Source organism: Heterodontus francisci, chromosome 3, assembly GCF_036365525.1.
Source record: "Heterodontus francisci isolate sHetFra1 chromosome 3, sHetFra1.hap1, whole genome shotgun sequence".
Lineage (NCBI taxonomy): Eukaryota > Metazoa > Chordata > Chondrichthyes > Heterodontiformes > Heterodontidae > Heterodontus > Heterodontus francisci.
This window is the reverse complement of record NC_090373.1, coordinates 201,273,415-201,295,747: the sequence shown is the minus strand read 5'-3', so window position 1 is coordinate 201,295,747 and position 22,333 is coordinate 201,273,415. Positions and strand designations below refer to the sequence as shown.

At 43.5% G+C, this 22,333-nt stretch overlaps 1 protein-coding gene across 1 annotated transcript in view; it reads left to right on the top strand.

Annotated features, from left to right (window-relative positions):
• Positions 1–22,333, top strand: part of LOC137367179 (dynein axonemal heavy chain 8-like) — a 2,062,041-nt gene that overhangs the window by 1,090,827 nt on the left and 948,881 nt on the right. The window contains exon 68 of the mRNA XM_068028615.1: positions 9,180–9,352. Coding sequence (XP_067884716.1) covers positions 9,180–9,352 — 173 coding nt within the window. The remainder of the gene's footprint in view (positions 1–9,179; positions 9,353–22,333) is intronic.

The following is a 22,333-nucleotide window of genomic DNA, read 5'->3' as shown; positions in this document are numbered from 1 at the left end:
TTCTTCAAATTAAATGGAATCAAAAAATTTAATCAATAGATGCATAGATGAGCAATGGGAAATATTTGCACAGAAGATAGAAATGGTACAAAACTTGTCTATTCCTTGTCTATTCCAGTAAGGAAAGTGGGGAAGTATATTGAAGACTACAGTCCCATGGATAAATAAAGAATTCATGTGCAGGAACGTGTGCATATCCTTGCAGATGAACTTCACATTTAGGAAATTGAAGTCAAGTGATTCATATGACTATGCAGTTAAACATTTGGACGCAATCTGTGGCCACCATAATCCTGGGGAATTTGGTGATTCGGTGTAAAAGAATGATTGTCTTCTCAATCCTCTGTCTAGGTCCACTGTTGAGGAGTGCAAACTGAAATGTCCTGGCATAGGGCATTGCTTTAAACAGGGAAGTACGCTGAATTGGCTGATCTGGTAAAAGTCTCTTGTGGTTACTTGGAATGAGCTTGTTGCATTAAAGTTGAGAGCTGTAGTCACTTCATTGTCGTTAGTCATTGTCGTTTTCAGTACAAGCTTCTTTATTTCAGGCAAAAAAATTGTGCATAAAAAAGTAAGTAATATGTGCTGCACTAACAGACATCTGCAAAATATTTGTGGTGAAGTTAGCGTCTTTATTGCAGTAGTACTTCTTTAAATCCCTATCCTATGGCATTCCTTCATTCTCATGCCATCCGTCTCATGCCATATCCAGCCCATTCCTTTAACCCCTCTCATATCATTCCCAATCCATTCCTTTCATATCATCCCCATCCCACCCCTTCTTCCTATTCCATCCCTATCCCTCATTCCATCCCTCCCAAGCCATCCCAACCCCATACCCCATTCCACATCTTCCAGGCATCCCACCCCACACTCTCATGCCATCCCAGTCCCTGTCCCATCCCATTACATTATCACACCCATGACTTAGTCCCTCTCACCTCCCGTCCATATTGTTGCCCCTCCCTCCCTTCCATGACTTCCCCCCAACCCCTCCCTACTTCCCATGCCTTCCCCATGCCGTGCTGCCCCCACCCCTCCCTTGCTGTCCTCCCCCTCCCCTCAGTTTCCCCCCTTCCTATGCTGTACCCCCTCCCCCCATGCATGCCATCCCTCCCCTGCTCCCTCCCTCCCATGTCCTCTTTCTCCCTTCCTCTCACACTATACCTTCAGTCCCCCTCCCATGTCTTTCTCCCCAGACCCCCCCACCCCCCATGCCTTCCCCCCACCCATACCTATCCCATCACATGCCTTCCCACCCAATCTCACCCTCTCCCCTACATTCCCTCCCTCCTCCTTTGTCCTCCCCACCATGCTGTTTCCCCTCCCGTGACACTTCCCCACTCCAATCCCTGTCATCGTTGTCCATAACCAAGGCCAGGCAACAGTGAGTGCCAGGAGCTGGATCCCAGTAACTGAGGCCAGGGAGCGGCAAGAACTGGGGGTCAGGATCAAGAAAGTGAGGCTGGGGAGCAGCGGGGGCCAGGGACCGGTAAGCGAGTTGGGTCAGAGGCCAGTAAGTAAGGCCAGGGAGCAGCAGGGGCCAGGGAGGGTTGCCAGAAACACCAAGAGCCAAGGCTAGTAGGTGCAGTACATGCAGCAAGTTCTGCCCACCTAAGGAACCCACCGACCAATCAGAAAATTTGGACAGACAGAAACTATGTACAGTTATTATAGATTCTAATGCCATGAACATCAAAAACTTCTTCTAGTAACCTTTCCTTTGCAATTCTCTAGATTGGTAAATGATTCATACTCCTCGTGAGATATGGATTATGTTTTCATTTAAATAATGGTAATTCAAGAGTGTAAAAACACAAGAAATAAGAGCAAGAGTAGATCGTATGTCTCATCAAGCCTGGCTGATTTAGGCTTCCAAAGATTCACAGCCCTTTGAGTGAAGAAATTTCTCCTCAACTCAGTCGTAAATGATCGGCCCCTTAATCTGAGACTGTGCCCCCGTGTTTTAGATTCCTCGATCCAGCGGAAACAATTTCTCAGTGTTTACCCTATCCAGATCCTTTAGAATCTTGTATATTTCAATGCGATGTCCTCTCATTCTTCGAAACTCCAGAGAATATAGGCTCAATTTACTCAGCCTCTCATCATAGGACAACCCCCTCAGCCCAGGGACCAACGTAAGTATAAAAGCAAAATACTGCGGATGCTGGAAATTTGAAACAAAAACAAGAAAGGCTGGATTCACTCAGCAGGTCTGGCAGCATCTGTGGAAAGAGAAGCAGAGTTAACGTTTCGGGTCAGTGACCCGAAACGTTAACTCTGCTTCTCTTTCCACAGATGCTGCCAGACCTGCTGAGTGAATCCACCAACGTAAGTATATCCTTTCTTAAATGTGGAGTCCAAAACTGCACATATTACTCCAGATGTGATCTCACCAAAACCCTGTACAATAGGTATGTGGAAAGGAAAAGATTAGCAAGGACAAATATGGGCCCATTACAGATGGAGACAAGAGAATTTATAATGGAGAATAGGGAAGTGGTGGAGAAACTAAACAATTACTTTGTGTCTGTCTTCAAGGAGGACGAAACAGAAAATCTCCCAGAAATACAAGGGAACCAAGGGAGTTGTGACAATGTGGAACTGAATGAAATTAGTATTAATAAAGAGGTAGTACTCGAGAAATTAACTGGATTGAAGGTTGATAAATCCCTTGGACCAGATGAGCTCATCCCAGAGTGTTAAAGGAGGTGGCTATAGAGATAGTGGTGGTGATATTTTAATTCTGGAAAGGTTCCTGCAGACTGCAAAGTAGCAAATGTAACCCCACTATTTAAGAAGGGAGGAAGAGAAAAAACGGGGAACTACAGACCTATTAGTTTGACGTCAGTAACAGGGAAAATGTTAGAAACTATTATAAAGGATGAGATAACTGAACACTTGGAAAATAATGCTATGATTGGGCAGAGTCAATATGGGTTGTGAAAGGGAAATCATGTTTGACAAACCTGTTGGAGTTTTTTGAGGATGTTACTTGTAGCATAGATAAAGGATAAACAAGTAGATGTGGTGTATTTGGCTTTTCAGAAGACTTTTGATAAGGTCCCATACAGGAGGTTAGTAAACAAAATTAGAGCACTTGGGATTGGGGATAATATACTGGTATGGATTGAGAATTGGTTAACAGACAGAAAACAGAGAGTAGGAATAAATGGGTCATTCTCAGGATGACAGGCTGTTACTAGTGGGGTCAGTGCTTGGGCCATAGCTATTCACACTCTACCACACCTGGAGTATTGTGTAGAGCTTTGGTCTCCTTATCTAAGGAATGAAATACTTATCATAGAGGGAGTTCACCCGACTAATCCCTGGAATGGCGGGATTTTCATATGAGGAGGGATTGAGAAAACTGGGCTTGGATTATCTAGAGTTTTGAAGAATGAGGTGATCTCATTGAAATGTACAGAATTCTTACATGGCACGATAACGTGCATGTAGATAGGATGTTTTCCCTGGCTGGTGAGTCTACAATCAGGGGACATAGTCTCAGAATAAGGGGTAGACCATTTAAGACTAGATGAGGAGGAATTCGTTCACTCAGAGGGTGGTAAATCTTTGGAATTCTCTACCCCAGAGGGCTGTGGAAAATCAAACATTGTGCATGTTCAAGACAGAAATTGATAGCATTCTGGATACTAATCATATCAAGGGATATGGGGATGGCATGGGGAAGTGGCGTTGAGGTAAATGATCAGCCATAATCTAATTGAATGGTGGAGCAGGCTCGACTGGCTGAATGGCCGACTCCTGCTCCGATGTTCCTATGTTCATAATTGTAGCAAAACTTCTTTATTCCTGTTTGCCAATTCCCTTGCAATAAATGCCAACATGCCATTTGCCTTCCTAATTGCTTGCTGTACCTGCATACTAACTTTTTGCATTCCTTGTACAAGCGCACCCAAGACACTTTGAACATCAACACTTACATGTTTCACACCTTTTAAAGAACATTATGCTTTTGTATTCTTACGACCAAAGTGAATAACTTCACAGTTCACAACATTATACTCCATTTGCCATCTTGTTACCCACTCATTTAACCTATCTAGATCTCTTTGCAGCTTCTCTGTGTCCTCCCACAGTTTACCTTTCTACCTACCTTTGCATCATCAGCAAACTTAGATACATTATTCTCTGTACCTTCATCTAAGTCATTAATATAGTTTGTAAATAGCTGAGGCCCCTTGCGGCACTCCACTATTCACTGTTTTGAATGAGGCGGGAGGAGTGCACTGTTAATTCAGTCCCACTTCGCCACAGCTCACAGCATATTAATAAATTTTCCCACTTACCAAAACAGCCACTTAAATACTCTATTTGTCCCCAGAATAAAGCACACCAACCAGGTTTCTTTAATAAACAACAAGATTATCTCTTTATGATAAAAGAGTCTTAATCAATAATGAAGAAAATATATGCATGAATCGAGATAGCTCCTTATTTTTCCCCTAGCCCCCAGGCTGGGTTAAAAGGGAATTTTGTTTACAGCTGTAATTATAGGAATAAAAGGAATTTAAAAAATAGACTGCAATGATCTGGAAGGAAGTTCTTTGGTTTGGCAAGGTGTCCCAAAGTCAAACAGTTGGATGCCACTCCAAGTCTTTCCAGGCGAGGTTGATGAAAAGTTTGTAGGCGTTCAAAGAAGTTCAACTGTAGAAGGCTTCACATAGGTCTTCCATCAGGCGGTAGCAACAGATGTCAGTTCTCACATTTGAGGCAAAAGTCCTTTTAAAGATGCTCGATTTCTGCAAATATTCAGGGTTTCTTCAAAAATGCAGGAGGCAACAGTACCACTTCAGACAAGCCTTTGCTTTTCAAGAGCAAGGGTTCTTTCCAGAGGTAATACTTGTCTGGTTCTTCTTCTGATCTCCTGGCAGGTACATCTCAAATTCCAGATGCTTGCTTTTAGTCCAAAATACAGCTTCTTTTAAAGTTCAAAATTAAACTACAATGTTCCAAGCAAGTCACATGGCAATCGTAAATTCTTTCTTGTCACAATAGAGGGTAGCTCAAAGCCCCCTGCTGGTTTCCTTGAAAATACCTGGTTTCCAGTATTTGTTTACTGGTCAAAACCAGGAACCTCTTGTTGACTTTGCTTTTTTTTAAAGCATCCATAAAGTTCTGCTATCTCCAGATGTTTCAATCCCATTAAATTTTTTTTTAGTTTTAAAAATATAGATTCCAGGTTCTGGCAAAAAATATGGACTCTCTGTGACATCATTGCTTGCCAAATTGAAAATGCCCTGTTTATGCCCACTGTTTGCTTCCTGCCACTTAACCAATCCTTTAACCATGCTATTAAGATCTAGGCAGGAGCAGTGCACTGTTTATTCTGGTTCCACTTCTCCACAGGACACAACATATATTTAAATTTTCCCACAGCAATACGGTCAATATGCTCTGTTTTTCCAAGAATAGAACACACTAATGAACAACAAAATTATCAGTTTATTATAAAACAAGTCTTAATTAGTAACTTGTCGGAAAGTCTACATCAGACTAGTGGGAGTCATTCAAAAAGGAAATAGTGAGAGTTCAGGGCCATCATGTTCCCGTAACAGTGCAGGGTAGGACCAACATGTCCAGGGAACTCTGGATGTCAAAGAATATAGAGGATTGGATAGGATAAAAGGAGTTTTATGGCAGATTCAAAGCGCTGAAAACAGCAAAGGCCTGAGAGGAGTATAGAAAGTGTAGGGGGGTACTTAAAAAAGTAATTAGGAGAGTGAAGAGGGGGCATGACGAAACACTGGTGAGCAAGATAAAGGAAAATCCCAAGGCATTTTATAAGTATATTAAGGGCAAGAGGATAACCAGGGAAAGAGTAGGACCCATCAAGGACCACAGTGGCAATCTGTGTGTGGAGCTGGAGGATGTAGGTGAGATTTTAAATGATTACTTTTCATCTGTGTTCACTATGGAGAAGGATGATGTAGGTGTAGAGATCAGGGAGGAGGATTGTGAAATACTTGAACAAGCTAGCATTGATGGGTGCCACAGTGGTGCCGTGGTTAGCACTGCAGCCTCACAGCTCCAGCGATTGGGTTCAGTTCTGGGTACCCACTGTGTGGCGTTTGCAAGTTTGCCCTATGACCGTGTGGGTTTCTGCTGGGTACTTTGGTTTCCTCCCACAGCCAAAAACTTACAGGTTGATAGGTAATTTGGCCATTGTAAATTAAATTAATTGTTTGGAACAGACTTGGTGGGCTGAAGGGCCTGTTTCAGTGCTGTATCTCCAGGTAAATATAAAATGAAAGGGATGAAGTTTTAGCAGGCTTAAAAGTGGATAAATTCCCAGGCCCAGATGAGATATATCCCAGGTCGTTAGGTGAGGGAAGGGAGGAGATAGCAGGGGCTCTGACATAACTTTTCAAATAATCTCTGGCCACAGGAGAGGTACCAGAGGACTGGAGGACTGGAAAACCGCGAATGTGGTAGCGTTATTCAAGAAGGGTAGCAGGGATAAACCAGGTAATTACAGGCCAGTGAGTCTAACATCAGTTGTAGGGAAACTATTGGAAAAAATTTTGAGGGACAGGATTAATCTCCACTTGGAGAGGCAGAGATTAATCAGGGATGGTCAGCATGGCTTTAAGAGGGGGAGATCATGTCTAACAAACTTGATTAAACTTTTTGAGGAGGTGACTAGGTGTGTAGATGAGGGTAAAGCAGTTGATGTAGTCTACTTGGACATCAGTAAGGCTTTTGATAAGGTCCCACATGGGAGATTGATTAAGAAGGTAAGAGACCATGGGATCCAAGGAAATTTGGAAAATTGGATCCAAAATTGGCTTAGTGGCAGGAGGCAGAAGGTGATGGTCGAGGGTTGATTTTGCGATTGGAAACCTGTGACCAGTGGTGTACAGCACAGATCGGTGCTGTGACCCTTGCTGTTTGTAGTGTACATTAATGATTTAAACGTGAATAGAGGAGGTACGATCAGTAAGTTCGCAGATGACACGAAAATTGGTGATGTCGTAACTAGTGAGGAGGAAAGCCTTAGATTACAGGACAATATAGATGGGCTGGTAAAATGGACAGAGCAGTGGCTAAAGGCATCTAATCCTGAGAAGTGTGAGGTGATGCATTTTGGGAGGACTAACATGTCAAGGGAATTTACAATGGATGGTAGGACCATAGGAAGTACAGAGGGCCAGAGGGACCTTGGTGTACTTGCCCATAGATCACTGAAGGCTGCAGCACAGGTATATAAGATGGTTAGGAAGGCATATGGTATAATTGCCTTTATTAGCCAAGGCACATAATATAAGAGTAGGGAGGTTATGATGGAGCTATATAAAATGCTAGTTAGGCCACAGCTGGAGTACTGTGTACCGTTCTGGTCACCACACTATCGGAAGGATGTTATGACACTGGAGAGGATGCAGAGGAGATTCACCAGGATGTTGCCTGGGCTAGAGCATTTCAGCTATGAAGAGAGACTGGATAGGCTAGGGTTGTTTTCCTTAGAGCACAGAAGGCTGAGGGGGAACTGATTGAGGTATATAAAATTATGAGGAGCATAGATAGGGTTGATAGGGAGAATTATTTTCCCTTAGCGGAGGTGTCAATAACCAGGGCGCATAGATTTAAGGTAAGGGACAGGAGATTTAGAGGGGATTTGAAGAAGAATTTTTTCACCCAGAGGGTGGTTGGAATCTGGAACACACTGTCTGAAGGGGTGGTAGAGGCAGGAACCCTCACAACATTGAAGAAGTATTTAGATGAGCACTTGAAACGACATAGCATACAAGGCTATGGGCCAAGTGCGGGAAAATGGGATTAGGATAGATGTTTGATGGCCGGCATGGACAGGATGGGCAAAAGGGCCTGTTTCTGTGCTGTATAACTCTATGACTCCATATACACACATTGAAATTTTTAAAGTCCCTTTTTTTTACCTTAGTCTTTCACACTCAAACACACACACATACACTGGTTAACAGGAAAAATGAAAGAGATTTTTTTTAATTCAGAGCTCTATTACAGACAAAAACATTTCGGCTGATTACTTGCTCATTTTTGAAGAGAACAGTAGATGAGATATGTTTTTCCAAAACTGGCATAGAGTCTAACTTCTGAGTACACTTAGCCAGGTCACTGAGTTCTTTTAGAACAGTTCTTTTCAGCGGGTGTTGAGAAGTACTTTAGCAGGCTTTCTTCAAAGACAGGAGACGAGATGAATTGATACAGTGGTCTTTGAGAGAGTTGCTCAAAAGTGAGCTGTGTTGTTGTCTTTTCTCCTTCCTTGACACTTTAGCAGACTTGACTTTATCTCACTCCAGAAGGTAAAAACACACTGATACTACAACCAAAATCTTGAGTTTCCTGCCCTCTCAGGTGTGTGCTGCTGCTGCTGGGCTTGCCAATCAAGGGGCACGCCTGTTACTTCTTCCCCTAATACCAGGGTTTCTGTTCTATTTGTAACCTGAGTCAAGTGACAACCAGTAAACATTGATGCCAATCCAATTCTTTCAGTATCCTCTTGATGACTCTCTTGAGAAAAAAACTAGTCCAACATTTATTCAGTTTGACTATGAATGCCTTTAAAAATATTTTAACAAAAAACAGAAGCACCTTCATGGCAATGCTAATATTCTTGCCTATTAACCTTTTTTGTATGACACCTTATCGAGTGCCTTTTCGAAATCCAGGTATACTACATCTACTGGTTCCCCTTTATCTACCCTATTATATCCTCAGAAGAATCTAAGAAATATGTCAAACAGAATTTCCCTTTGGTAAAAGCATCCTGACGTGTTCTTCTTGTCATACTTTTCTAAGTCCATTAAGACTTCCTTCATAATAGAGTCCAGCATTTTCCCAACAACTGATCATAACAGGCCTGCAGTGTTTTCTCTCTTCCTCCTTTCTTGAAAAGTAGTGAAACATTGGCCAACTTCCAATCTGATGAGACTTTTCCTGACTCTAAGGAATTTTGGAAAATCATAGCTTGCGCATCCACTATCTCTGCAGCTATCTCTTTTAGAACCCTAGGGTGTAGGCCATCAGGTACCGGGGATTTGTCAGATTTTAGTCCCTTAGGTTTCTCCAATACTTTTTTCTCTGCTATGTTCTTTATTTAATATATTGTTTTCTGTTTATGATGTTGTTACTCATGCATACATGTTTTCTGTGGTTATCTTTTCTCCTAATAGGTAAAAATGCATATCAGAACAGTAACTGACTTTGAATGGTTGAAGCAAAGCAGAGTTTATTTCAAAGATGAAACACAAGATATAAGAGTGGGAATCACTGATGTGGAATTTATCTATCAGAATGAATTTCTGGGTTGCACTGATCGACTTGTTATCACACCTTTGACAGACAGGTGAGGGTAGATCTTTGAAACTTCACAAAGCTCTTGCTTTTGTTTTTTGCTTTATTACTGTCAGGATAAACTTAACAATTGTTAAGACCAAGGCAGGAGGAGTGCTTGTTTATTCTAGTCCCACTTCTCCATAGGTCACAACATATATTAAAATTTTTCCACTTACCAATACAGTCAATCATGTACTCTATTTTTCTCCAGAGTAAACACACCAACCAGGTTTCTGTAATGAACAACAAAATTATCCATTTCTTATAAACCACGTCTTAACCAATAATAAAGTAAAACATGCACACAAGTTGCAATATTAAAGCCCCTTGTTTATCCTAGCCCGCACACACACTCATACATTCACACCGGTTAACCAGGAAAAATAAAAAGGAATTTTTGTTTACAGCTGTTACAAATAGGCTGAAAAGAAGGTATGGAAAGATGTCCTTTGTTTTGGTTAGGCGTCCACTGTTCACTGGCGGGCTACTGCACGGTGCCAATGAAATTGGCAAATGAAATAAAATTTGAAGACTGATAGCTGGGGAGTGCCCCTACACCAATGACACCACCACATCCCTTCATGCCCCACTACCCTCACAGTCAGTGCTTAGTCCTTTGCTCCCTTTAACCCTCTAGATTTTTTCCCCCGAGATGCTCCAGTACTAGTACTGTTGCTTCTCTCTTTTGCACTCTTTTTAACCCTCTCAGGGTTTCTCTGGCAATGCTCCGGTTCGGTGTGGTGTGAATCATCTTGCCATAAAATCTGTCCTCATTAATGTCTGCTGAGAACCTGCTCCACTGCATTTTTTAAAGGATCAAGCGGGTATAACGCTGCAGCCAATTATCCCCCAACTTCCACCTGAAAAAATTACTACCACAAAGGGCAGTTAGAACTGCAGGAAGGTATCCCTGAGGTGAATACCATATTGAAGAGGTTGCCACTGAAGGCTGATGTTACTTTACTCACATACCAATTTCGTTTGTACTTGGGAGGTTTCATTGGGATTGCTTTCGATTTTAGTCAGCTCTGTTCAAAATATTGCTTTACTTCAGACATGGTTTGCCAATTGGCATACCTTCAGTCTTTATGCTTTAATAGGAGGAGGATAAGGACATGAAAGAAGATAGATTGGAGATTCCATCACAGAAAGTATCTCTTCCCTACCGAGAAATATCTACAGACCACGTGGTCATTAAACTTTTATGACTGTCACTGCCTCAGAAAACTGTACTTCCACCAGATGCTGTTGGGGAAATATGCCAACTACTGAACAATTGCTGCCTGCTGATCACAGGAAAACAATTTTGCCTTTGCCACTCAAGGTCACCACTGCTTTAATTTCTTAACAACTAAATCCTTCCAAGCAGAACAAAATGATCTTCGCCACGTTGGACAGGTTGCTGCTCATCATGACATTAAGAAGGTCGCTACTCTTTCTCGGAGAGCTCCACAAATCAACACCTTCCCAACTGAACCATACCAGTGTGTGTGTGTGTGTGTGTGTGTGTGTGTGTGTGTGTGTGTGTGTGTGTGTGTGTGTGTGTGTGTGTGTGTGTGTGTGTGTGTGTGTGTGTGTGTGTGTGTGTGTGTGTGTGTGTGTGTTCAAAAAAAAAAATAGTGTGGAGTTTGCAAGTTCTCCCTGTGTCTGCGTGGGTTTTCTCCGGGTGCTCCAGTTTCCTCCCACAAGCCAAAAGACTTGCAGGTTGATAGGTAAATTGGCCATTATAAATTGTCACTAGTGTAGGTAGGTGGCAGGGAAATATAGGGACAGGTGGGGATGTTTGGTAGGAATATGGGATTAGTGTAGGATTAGTATAAATGGGTGGTTGATGTTCGGCACAGACTCGGTGGGCCAAAGGGCCTGTTTCAGTGCTGTATCTCTAATCTAATCTAAAAAAGAGAGAGTTCACCAGCTCAGCAGAACGGCAGGGTCAATGAGCAATTGGCATCATACATGTGGCACTCAAAAAACAATGTGACAACCCCTCATTATTTTAGTCTGCAATGCCAATCACCAGACACTGAAGAAGGCCAGCATTTGTTGCCCATCTGTAATTGCCTTTGATAACTGAGTGGCTTGCTAGGCCATTTCTGAGGGCAGTTAAGAGTCAACCCATTGCTGTAGGTCTGGGGTCACATGTAGGCCAAACTAGGTTAGGACAGCAGATTTCCTTCCCTAAAAGATATTACTAAACCAAATCGGCTTGTTTTGTAATTGATTTTAAATTCCATGGGATTTGAGCCCATGCCCCCAGCGCATTAGCTCAGTTCAGTGATAACACTATGCCACCATCTCCTCTGGCTACTGTTAGTGCCTGGAAATAGCTTTAAAAAAATCAGGGGAAAGTTCTTTTTTTTAAAAAAAACCTAAAACCTACCTTATAAGTGGTAAGGTTGGTACTACTAAAGTGTGTTTTTTTTAAAATTAGTGTGAATTATTAAGGACTTCAGATTGTAGTGGGTAGTGTTTGGAGTAGAACAAGACCCCTAGTGGAATTAGTATTTTTAATTAAAAGGAGGAACTAAGTAATCTAAAGGTAAGTCATGGCAGGAGAGTTCGCACCCGTGATATGCTCCTCCTGCGCTATGTGGGAAATCAGGGACGCTTCCAGTGTCCCTGATGACCATGTGTGCAGGAAGTGTATCCATCTGCAGCTACTGACTAACCGCATTACGGAGCTGGAGCTGCGGGTCGATTCACTGTGGAGCATCCGCAATGCTGAGGACATCCTGGTGCTAGGGTTAAGGATGTCACGGAGCGGCTGCAGGACATTCTGAGCACATTTAGAGCGGTGGTCACACCGCAGGAAAATGATGCAAAGGCAGACAGGGAATGGGTGACCACCAGGCAGAGAAGAGAAAGGCAGGTAGTGCAGGAGTCTCCTGTGGCCAGCCCCTCTCTAACAGATATACCACTTTGGATATTGTTGGGGAGATGGCTCAGGGGAAAGCAGCAACAGCCAGGTTCATGGCATCATGGGTGGCTCTGCTGCACAGGATGGAAAAAGAGTGGCAGGGCTAGAGTGATAGGGGATTCAATCACAAGGGGAACAGACAAGCATTTCTGTGGCCGCAAACGGGACTCCAGGATGGTATGTTGCCTCCCTGGTGCTAGGGTCAAGGATGTCACGGAGCAGCTGCAGGACATTCTGAAGGGGGAGGGTAAACAGTCAGAGGTCGTGGTACACATTGGTACCAACGACATAGGTAGACAGAGGGATGAGGTCCTGCAACAAGAATCGAGGGAGCTAGGTAGCAGATTAAAAAGTAGGACCTAAAAGGTTGTAATCTCTGGATTACTCTCAGTGCCACTTGCCAGTGAGTACAGGAATAGGAGGATAGAGCAGATGAATGCGTGGCTGAAGACATGGTGCAGGAGGGAGGGCTTTAGTTTCCTGGATCACTGGGTCTGTTTCTGGGACTTGTTCAAGTTGGACGGGTTGCACCTGAACCAGAATGGGACCAACATCCTTGCTGGGCGGTTTGCTAGTGCTGTTGGGGCGGGGTTTAAAATAATTTGGCAGGGGGATGGAATACAGAGTGGAGGTACAGTCGGGGGTGATGCACAGTCAAATATAGAAGTGAAACTGAGTCAGTCTGGAAGGCAGAGCAAATATAAGACCTGTTAAAGCACAAGCAAATAATGCAAGGTTGGATTGCACCTATTTTAATGCAAGGAGTCTTCCTAGTAAGGCAGATGAATTGAGGACATTGATTAACAAATGGGACTATGATATTATTGTTACCACAGAGGCATGGTTGAGGGAAGGGCAGGACTGGCAGCTCAATATTCCAGGGTATTGAATCTTCAGGCTTAACCAGGGGTGGGGGGGGGGGGAATGTAAAAGAGAAGGTGGCATTGCACTGTTGATCAAGGAGTCAAATGAGGCCATATGGATAGAACTTAAAAACAAAAGGGGGTAATCACTTGGCTGGGAGTGTACTACAGGCCTCCAAACAGTCAGGGAGAGATAGAGGAGCAGATATGTAGGCAAATCTCAAAGAGGTGTAAAAATAATAGGGTAATAATAGTAGGGGATTTCAACTTCCCCAATATCAATTGGGATAGTCTTAGTGCAAAAGGATAAAGGGGGTGGAATTCTTAAAATGCATACAGGAGAGCTTTTTGAGCCAACACGTAGAAAGTTCTACAAGAGAAGGGACGGTACTGGACCTAATCTTGGGGAATGAAGCCGGACAAGTGATAGAAGTATCAGTGCGGGAGCATTTCGGGCATAGTGACCATATCCCTGTAAGATTTAAGGTAGTTATGGAAAAGGACAAAGAGGGACTGGAAATAAAAGCACTGCATTGGGGGAAGGCCTCTTTCAATATGATAAAACAGGATCTGGACAAAGTGGACTGGGAGCAGCTACTTGTAGGAAAGTCTACATCAGACCAGTGGGAGTCATTCAAAAAAGAAAGAGTGAGAGTTCAGGGCCAACATGTTCCCGTAAAGGTGAAGGGTGAGACCGACAAGTCCAGGGAACCCTGGATGTCAAGGGATATAGAGGATTGGATAAGGGAAAAGAGGAGGCTTATGGCAGATTCAAAGTGCTGAAATCAGCGCAGGCCCGAGAGGAGTATAGAAAGTGTTGCAGGGTACTTAAAGTAATTAGGAGAGCGAAGAGGGGACATGAAAAAACACTGGTGGGCAAGATAAAGGAAAATCCCAAGGCATTTTATAAGTATATTAATGGCAAGAGGATAGGGCCCATTAGGGAACAGAGTGGCAGTCTGTGTGCGGAGCCGGAGGACATAGGTGAGGTTTTAAATTATTACTCTTCATCTGTGTTCACTATGGAGAAGAACGATGTAGGTGTAGAGATCAGGGAGGGGGATTGTGATATACTTGAACAAATTAACATTAAAAGGGAGGAAGTATTAGCTGTTTTAGCAGGCTTAAAAGTGGATAAATCCCCAGACCCAGATGCAATGTATTCCAGACTGTTATGTGAGGCAAGGGAGGAGATAGCACGGGATCTGACACAAATTTTCAAATCCTCTCTGGCCACAGGAGAGGTACTAGAGGACTGGGGGGACAGTGAATGTGGTACCATTATTCAAGAAGGGTAGCAGGGATAAACCAGGTAGTTACAGGCCAGTGAGTCGTACATCAGTGGTAGGGAAACTATTGGAAAAGATTGTGAGGGACAGGATTAATTTATTTCGAGATACAGCACTGAAACAGGCCCTTCGGCTCACTGAGTCTGTGCCGATCAACAACCACCTACTTATACTAACCCTACAGTAATCCCATATTCCTTACCACCTACCTACACTAGGGGCAATTTACAATGGCCAATTTACTTATCACCTGCAAGTCTTAGGCTGTGGGAGGAAACCGGAGCACCCGGCGAAAACCCACGCGGTCACAGGGAGAACTTGCAAACTCCGCACAGGCAGTATCCAGAATCGAACCCGGGTCCCTGGAGCTGTGAGGCTGCAGTGCTAACCACTGCGCCACTGTGCCACCCCACTTGCAGAAGCAAGGATTAATCAGGGATAGTCAGCATGGCTTTGTCAGGGGGCGATCGTGTCTAACAAACTTGATTGAATTTTTCGAGATATGTAGATGAGGGTAAGGCAGTCGTCTACATGGACTCCAGTAAGGCTTTTGATAAGGTCCCGCATGGGAGATTAATTAAGTAGGTAAGAGCCCATGTGATGCAAGGCAATTTGGCAATTTGGATCCAAAATTGGCTTCGTGGCAGGAGGCAGAGGGTAATGGTCGAGGGTTGTTTTTGCCAGTGGAAGCCTGTGACCAGTGGTGTACCGCAGGGATCGGTGCTGGAACCCTTGCTGCTTGTAGTGTACATTAATGATTTAGACGTGAATATAGGAGGCATGATCATTAAGTCTGCAGATAACACGAAAATTGGTGATGTCATAAATAGTGAGGAGGAAAGCCTTAGATTACAGGATGACAGAGTGGGCGGGTAAGATGGGCCGAGCAATGGCAAATGGAATTTAATCTTGAGAAGTGTGAGGTGATGCATTTTGGAAGGACTAACAAGGTAAGGGAATATGCAATGGATGGTACAACTCCAGGAAGTACAGAGGGTCAGAGGGACCTTGGTGTACTTGTCCATAGATCACTGAAGGCAGCAGCACAGGTAGATAAGATGGTTAGGAAGGCATATGGGATACTTGCCTTTATTAGCCGAGGCATAGAATATAAGAGTAGGGAGGTTTGATGGAGCTGTATAAAATTCTAGTTAGGCCACAGCTGGAGTACCGTGTACAGTTCTGGCCACCACTCGATAGGAAGGATATTATTGCACTGGAGAGGGTGCAGAGGAGATTCACCAGGATGTTGCCTGGACCGGAACATTTCAGCTATGAAGAGAGACTGGATAGTCTAGGGTATTTTCCTTAGAGCAGAGAAGACTGAGGGGGGACCTGATTGAGGTATACAAAATTATGTGGGGCATCGATAGGATAGATTGGAAGAAACTTTTTCCCTTAGCGGAGGTGTCAATAACCAAGGGGCATAGATTTAAGGTAAGGGGCAGGAGTTTTAGAGGGGATTTGAGGAACATTATTTTCACCCAGAGGGTGGTTGGAATCTGGAACACACTGTCTGAAGGGGTGATAGAGGCAGGAACTCTCACAACATTTAAGAAGTATTTAGATGTGCACTTGAAACACCATAGCATACAAGGTCAAGGGCCAAGTGCTGGAAAATGGGATTAGAATAGATAGGTGCTTGATGGCCAGCAGAGACACGATGGGCTGAAGGGGCTGTTTCTGTGCTGTATAACTCTATGTCTCTATGGTTGCCTACAAACAAAACCATCTTCCTTTTGCAATGTATGACCCTAGCCACTGGAGAGTTATCCCCCTATCCTCATGACTTCTGTTTGACTTGGTGCTATATTCAGTTGAATGCTGCTTTGATATTAAGGACTCTCGCACTTTCTCTGGAATTATGCTCCTTTGTCTGTGGTTAGACCAAAGCTTTAGTGAGGTCTGGAATCGAAGATACTTTCACCTGTGTTTCTACTTTATTCTGAGAGTTAATTATTACTAGTTTACATTTCTGCAACAGGAGATGAATGGATGAACATATTCATATGAAGCATAGTGGTTTGCATTGTTTTGACAAGTCAGTTTATTGGAGACATATTTGATTAAAATTTCTGTCTATTCGATGTCAATTGATTTGCCTTTCTGTATGACGCTCCAGTGCAGCAAGCAATGTTTCAGCCTTGGAATTATTGGTATTGTTCTCCATGGACTTTCCTTCCACTTACTACATGGTGATTCCTCTTCTAAAAGGAAATTTGCCCAGAATGCACATTCCTATTATTTTAGATTAGATTAGAGATACAGCACTGAAACAGGCCCTTCGGCCCACCGAGTCTGTGCCGAACATCAACCACCCATTTATACTAATCCTACACTAATCCCATATTCCTACCAAACATCCCCACCTGTCCCTATATTTCCCTATCACCTACCTATACTAGTGACAATTTATAATGGCCAATCTACCTATCAACCTGCAAGTCTTTTGGCTTGTGGGAGGAAACCGGAGCACCCGGAGAAAACCCACGCAGACACAGGGAGAACTTGCAAACTCCACACAGGCAGTACCCGGAATCGAACCCGGGTCCCTGGAGCTGTGAGGCTGCGGTGCTAACCACTGCGCCACTGTGCCGCCCATTTTGGAGACTGCACCTCCAGACCAGCAGTAAACTCGGATGTAGTTCCAATACTGTGCTCTATTTGTATTCTCATGGAAACAATTAATCATATTTGATTGAATCACGAATCACAGATTTCAGATTTACATCATGACCTACAGTTCAAGATGGTCTCCATAGGCTCCATCCATCTAAGATAAAAATGAGCTTAAATTTAGATGTTGTCTTTTACATTTTCAGGACACCTCAAGGCAATTCATTGCCAATCAATTAATTTTGTTGTATGATCACTTTTGCTGCATAGGCAAACATGGTAATCAATTTTCTCACAGCTCTGTTTTTGATGGACTAGGGTTAACCTAGATATCAGGCTGTCTCCCCAGCTCTTCTTTGAATAGTGCCATGGAATCTGAACACAGACTGGTTGGAATGAATGGTGAGGTGCCATTACTATGGAATTTTACCTCCAATTCAACAGGTAGATAGGATCCTACTTTAACTTCTCATCTGAAAGACGTCCCTATGAGAAAGCAGCACTCATTTGGTACTATCCGAAGTGTGAGCCTAGATTAATATCTTCAAGTCCTGGAATGAGCACATCGGGCCAAATTGGGCTCTGCAGTGCCTACTTTTTGGGTATTATAGGGCCTCTTGAACAACCAAAATAGTGTTCCTAATGCATGCGCACAATTCCAACGGGAAGTGCACTGGATGCCATATATGTAAATGGGGTTTACATGCTTATACCTAATGACTGTTGGCAGCATGCAGAACAGGCAGTTCATGATGTTGGTCAGAACATTAACTGCTATCAAAGTAGTATAAGGATGTACAGGGTTAATACCGAAGGCTGAGAGAGATCCCTCCCACTGTACGAACGATGATGCAACAGTCACATGAGATAGGCTTGAGAAAAAGGTGTAGCAGCATGAAGGATGCTAGCTTAGGTGGCTTGCCGAAAGTGTATCTAGTAACTGTAAATATTTAAGATTTGTTAGTTACCCTTTATCGGAGTCTAAGACCTTCTTTAGAATACCATACAAGGCTTGTGTGGCACACTGGCGCAGTGGTTAGCACTGCAGCCTTACTGCTGCAGTGACCTGGGTTCAGTTCTGGGTACTGCCTGTATGGAGTTTGCAAGTTCTCCCTGTGACTGTGTGGGTCTCTGCTGGGTGCTCCGGTTTCCTCCCACAGCCAAAGACTTGCAGGTTGATAGGTAAATTGGCCATTGTAAATTGCCCTTAGTATAGGTAGGAGAATGGTGGGGATGTGGCAGGGAATATAGGATTAGTATAAATGGGTGGTTGTTGGTTGGCACAGACTTGGTGGGCTGAAGGGCCTGTTTCAGTCCTGTATCACTAAAATAAAAAAAATACAAGCCCAACAACACAATATGGTGGCAATGGTGAAAGTGACCAGGAGAATTTGATGTTTTCCTTATGTTTGGAAGAAACACCAGGGGAACAACAGAAACATTTAAAGATAAATACTGGCCAAGTACAGAAAGAAAACTACTTACCAGCTGAACAGGTTGTGGAGAGCTCTGCAGCTTGTCAGTCCACAGCATGGCAGCGTGGAGCTTTGTTCTTCCAGCACATCCAACGGTCAGGTCCGAGTCTTCGTGGACTATAGACAAGATTGTCCATATGGGTGGCTACATGAAAGTCCAGGATGGAGAACAATGATGACATTCCATGAGTATAGGAAATACTTTTTCATAATTGACGACTTATTAGTTTACAACAGCAGATTTGTTATTCCTACTTCAATGAGATCCTATATCTTAGATCAATTACACCAAGGCCATTTGGGTATAACCAAGTGCAGAACAAGGCCACAGTCTTCGGAATGGTGGCCTGGGATATCTAAGGATATCGAGACCATGATCAGACATGCGTGATACAGAGGCCAGAACAGTGTAAACCACTGTTGACTTCCTAATTTCATTCTAGACCTTGGCCAAAGCTAGGCATGGATTTATTCATGTTTGGTGGGAGGTTATATATCATCATCTTCATCAGAACTCTGATGAAAGGTCACAGACCTGAAATGTTAACTCTGTTTCTCTGTACACAAATGCTGCCTGACCTGCTGAGTATTTCCAGCATTTTCTATTTTTATTTATGCACAAAACAGTTGTTTTCAGATTTTGGTGGCCTATTAAGGCTTCCTTTTAGCATTGATCATTACTGAGAGAATGAGCAGATGCCAAACAGAGCAGGACAAGTTGCCACACAAGGGATGAGGAGGCCGACTGGTCAGTAAAATGAAGCCCATGGGATACAGGGAAAGGTGGCAGGTTGGATCCAGAATTGGCTCAGTGACAGGAAACAAAGGGTAGTTGTCGACAGATGTTTTTTGTGACTGGAAAGCGGTTTTCAGTGGTGTTCCACAGGGCTCAGTGTTGGGTCCCTTGCTGTTTGTGGTATATATTAATGATTTGGACTTAAATGTGGGTGGCATGAGTGGAAAATTTGCTGATGGCACAAAAATTAGCCGTGCAGTTAATAGTGAGGAGGAAAGCCGTGGACTCCAGAATGATATCAATGTTTTGGTTGAGTGGGTGGAAAAGTGGCAAATGGAATTCAATCCAGAGAAGTGTAAGGTAATGCATTTGGGGAGGGCAAATAAAGCGAGGGAATATACAATAAACAGGAGGATATTGAGAGGGGTAGAAGACCTTATGCATGTCCGTAGGTCGCTGAAGGTGGCAGGGCAGGTGGATAGAGTGGTGAAGGAGGCATATGGATTGCTTTCCTTTATTGGCCGACGTATCGAGTACAAAAGCAGGGATGTGATGCTGGAACTGTATAGATCGTTGGTTAGGCCACAGCTGAAGTATTGCGTGCAGTTCTGGTCACCACATTACAGAAAGGACATAATTGCTCTGGAGAGAGTAGAGAGGAGATTTACAAGAATGTTGCCAGGGCTTGAAGGTTGCAGCTATGAGGAAAGATTGGATCGGCTAGGGTTGTTTCCCCTGGAACTGAGGAAGCTGAGGGGTGACTTTATTGAGGTGCACAAAATTACAAGGTGCCTAGATAGAGTGGACAAGAAGGACCTGTTTCCCCTAGCAGGTAGGTCAATTACCAGGGGGCACAGATTTAAAGTGATTGGTAGAAGGATTAGAGGGGACATGAGGGGAAACTTTTTCACCCAGAGGGTGGTGGGTGTCTGGAATTTGCTGCCAGGAATGGTGGTGGAGGCAGAAACCCTCAATTCTTTTAAAAGGTACCTGAACATGTACCTGAGGTGCTGTAACCTGCGGGGCTATGGACCAGGAACTGGAAGGTGGGATTAGTTTGGGCAGATAGTTTATTTGGCTGGCACAGAAACGATGGGCTAAATGGTCTCCTGTGCTGTACTTTTTCTATGGTTCTAAGCAACAAGGGTTTTCAGCAATGCCCCTTCCTATTATGGTCACCACTGTCTCCTCCATGAGAGTTAACACATGCATACCTGGTGTGCAGCACCTTCTCCTGCAAGAAAGATGGAACTGTGTCAGTGAGTATTGTGCAATATGTTTGGCTAATGTAGCTGCCATGGTAGAATACCAGTGTAAACTGAAATGTAGCTGCGAGGTTTGCAGCAGTGCTGTGTATGTAAAGGTGAGGTAAGTCACATAAATGTTACATATGAGACCTGATTGATACAGATTGTGGGTAGGTTAGTGATGGGGGAGCAGTGAATGAGGTTTGTGCTGCAGTTGGTAGGATATGGCATTTGAAGATGCACTCCTGACTTTGAAAACTTGTGTGAGGTCATTAAACTTCTTCCTGCACTGCAGCGAAGTCCTTGGAGTCTACAGTCCTGACAGTGACCTCTGCCGCTATCTCTTTCCACTGCCTAATGAGGATGTGTCTGGAGGACCTTTATCCACCCCCACCCCTGCCAATACGTCTCTCCTTTCCACCTCTTCCACCAAGACCTCCAGTGCAGCATCCAAAAATTTTGGTTGAGCTGTTAAATCTGCCTCAGCATAATGTTCAGTATGATTTCAATACCACCGGCAGCCACAATGTACCTTTCATTTAAGAAGTGCAGGCTATCTTTAACTGTTAGGCACTCACAATATTGTGCCCTCTGCTAATGCATGCAGCCAATGAACCACATGGCAATCATGGAAATGAGAAGGCAGCATGAAGTTGGTATTCTACCTGCAGTGCAATCAATTGCCGCAGTTAATCGCACATCACAATACCTGCGCTCATATGTGGCTAGTCTATTCTAATGATAACCTAATGGTAGCCTGTCATAAGAAAAATGATCACTTACAGTATGTACATTGATTGAACGAACCTACTGCTTATTCATAAAAGTTATATAATTTGTATGGTCACTTAAATTCCATCGGTGTGTTTCTATACTCTTGGGAACCTTAAACGAAACTTTAGAGCTGTCTTTTACTACTGGGAGATATCGATTGGAAAAGTGACAAGGGCTGATTTATCTTTCCCTCGCCCCACCCTGGTACTAGACAGGAGGAACACAGCTGAAGTGCCCAGAATTCCTGGAATTTCCTGTCCCCACACAGCATAGGCCCACCCCAAGCTGGGCCTGGCACCATTGATATGGCCATGAAAATCTAAGGCAGCTGTAGGTCACTCATGTGAATTTTAAAGTCAGTGATTTTCACATTTATTTAAAGGTACCCTTTCCTCTGAATATGTCTCTATGCTGTTGCACCATAGCTGGGATGGCAGTAGCACCCAAAGCAGAAATTCGAGGATCTCTGTATTCTGCTTAGGAAGGAGTTGGTATTAGGGCATACCATAGTACTAAGTGGTTGGATGGACCCAAAGTCTCTATCCATGTTGTTTAGAAGAAACTTTTAAAATATCTTCAACTCCCCAGTCTTCTGCCATTGTTTTATAGGTTTCACAGATTAATGAACTTGTCACTTTAAGGACTGGAATCGTTTCTGGGGCCTCAACAGAACTCATGCTAGCACTGAGCAGAATTCCTGGTTTAGTCTGGAAACTCCTAGTTACGCCCCTTAAGGAGAAAATTTATTTTCCCCACCCCACCCCCAGACCCTCACAATTTGACATTTGCTGGCCTGTGTAAACAGGCAGAAACTGAGCAGACCTGGGTTCAACTTCAAATTCTGACTCATTTCAGGTATCTGCCAAAGTTATGCTCTGGGCTGATCAGATTTTTGAGCCCAAGAGTTTTCCCACAACTGTCATTACATTAACTGGTCAAAAGTTAACCTACTTATCATGCTCCCCCTTCTTGAACAAATGTTACTTTGGCTACTTTCCAGTACCTAAACACAATTCCGATATTTAAGGTGGGTTTAACAAATGTGGCTTCAGCCCTTGTGTCTCACCGACTTCC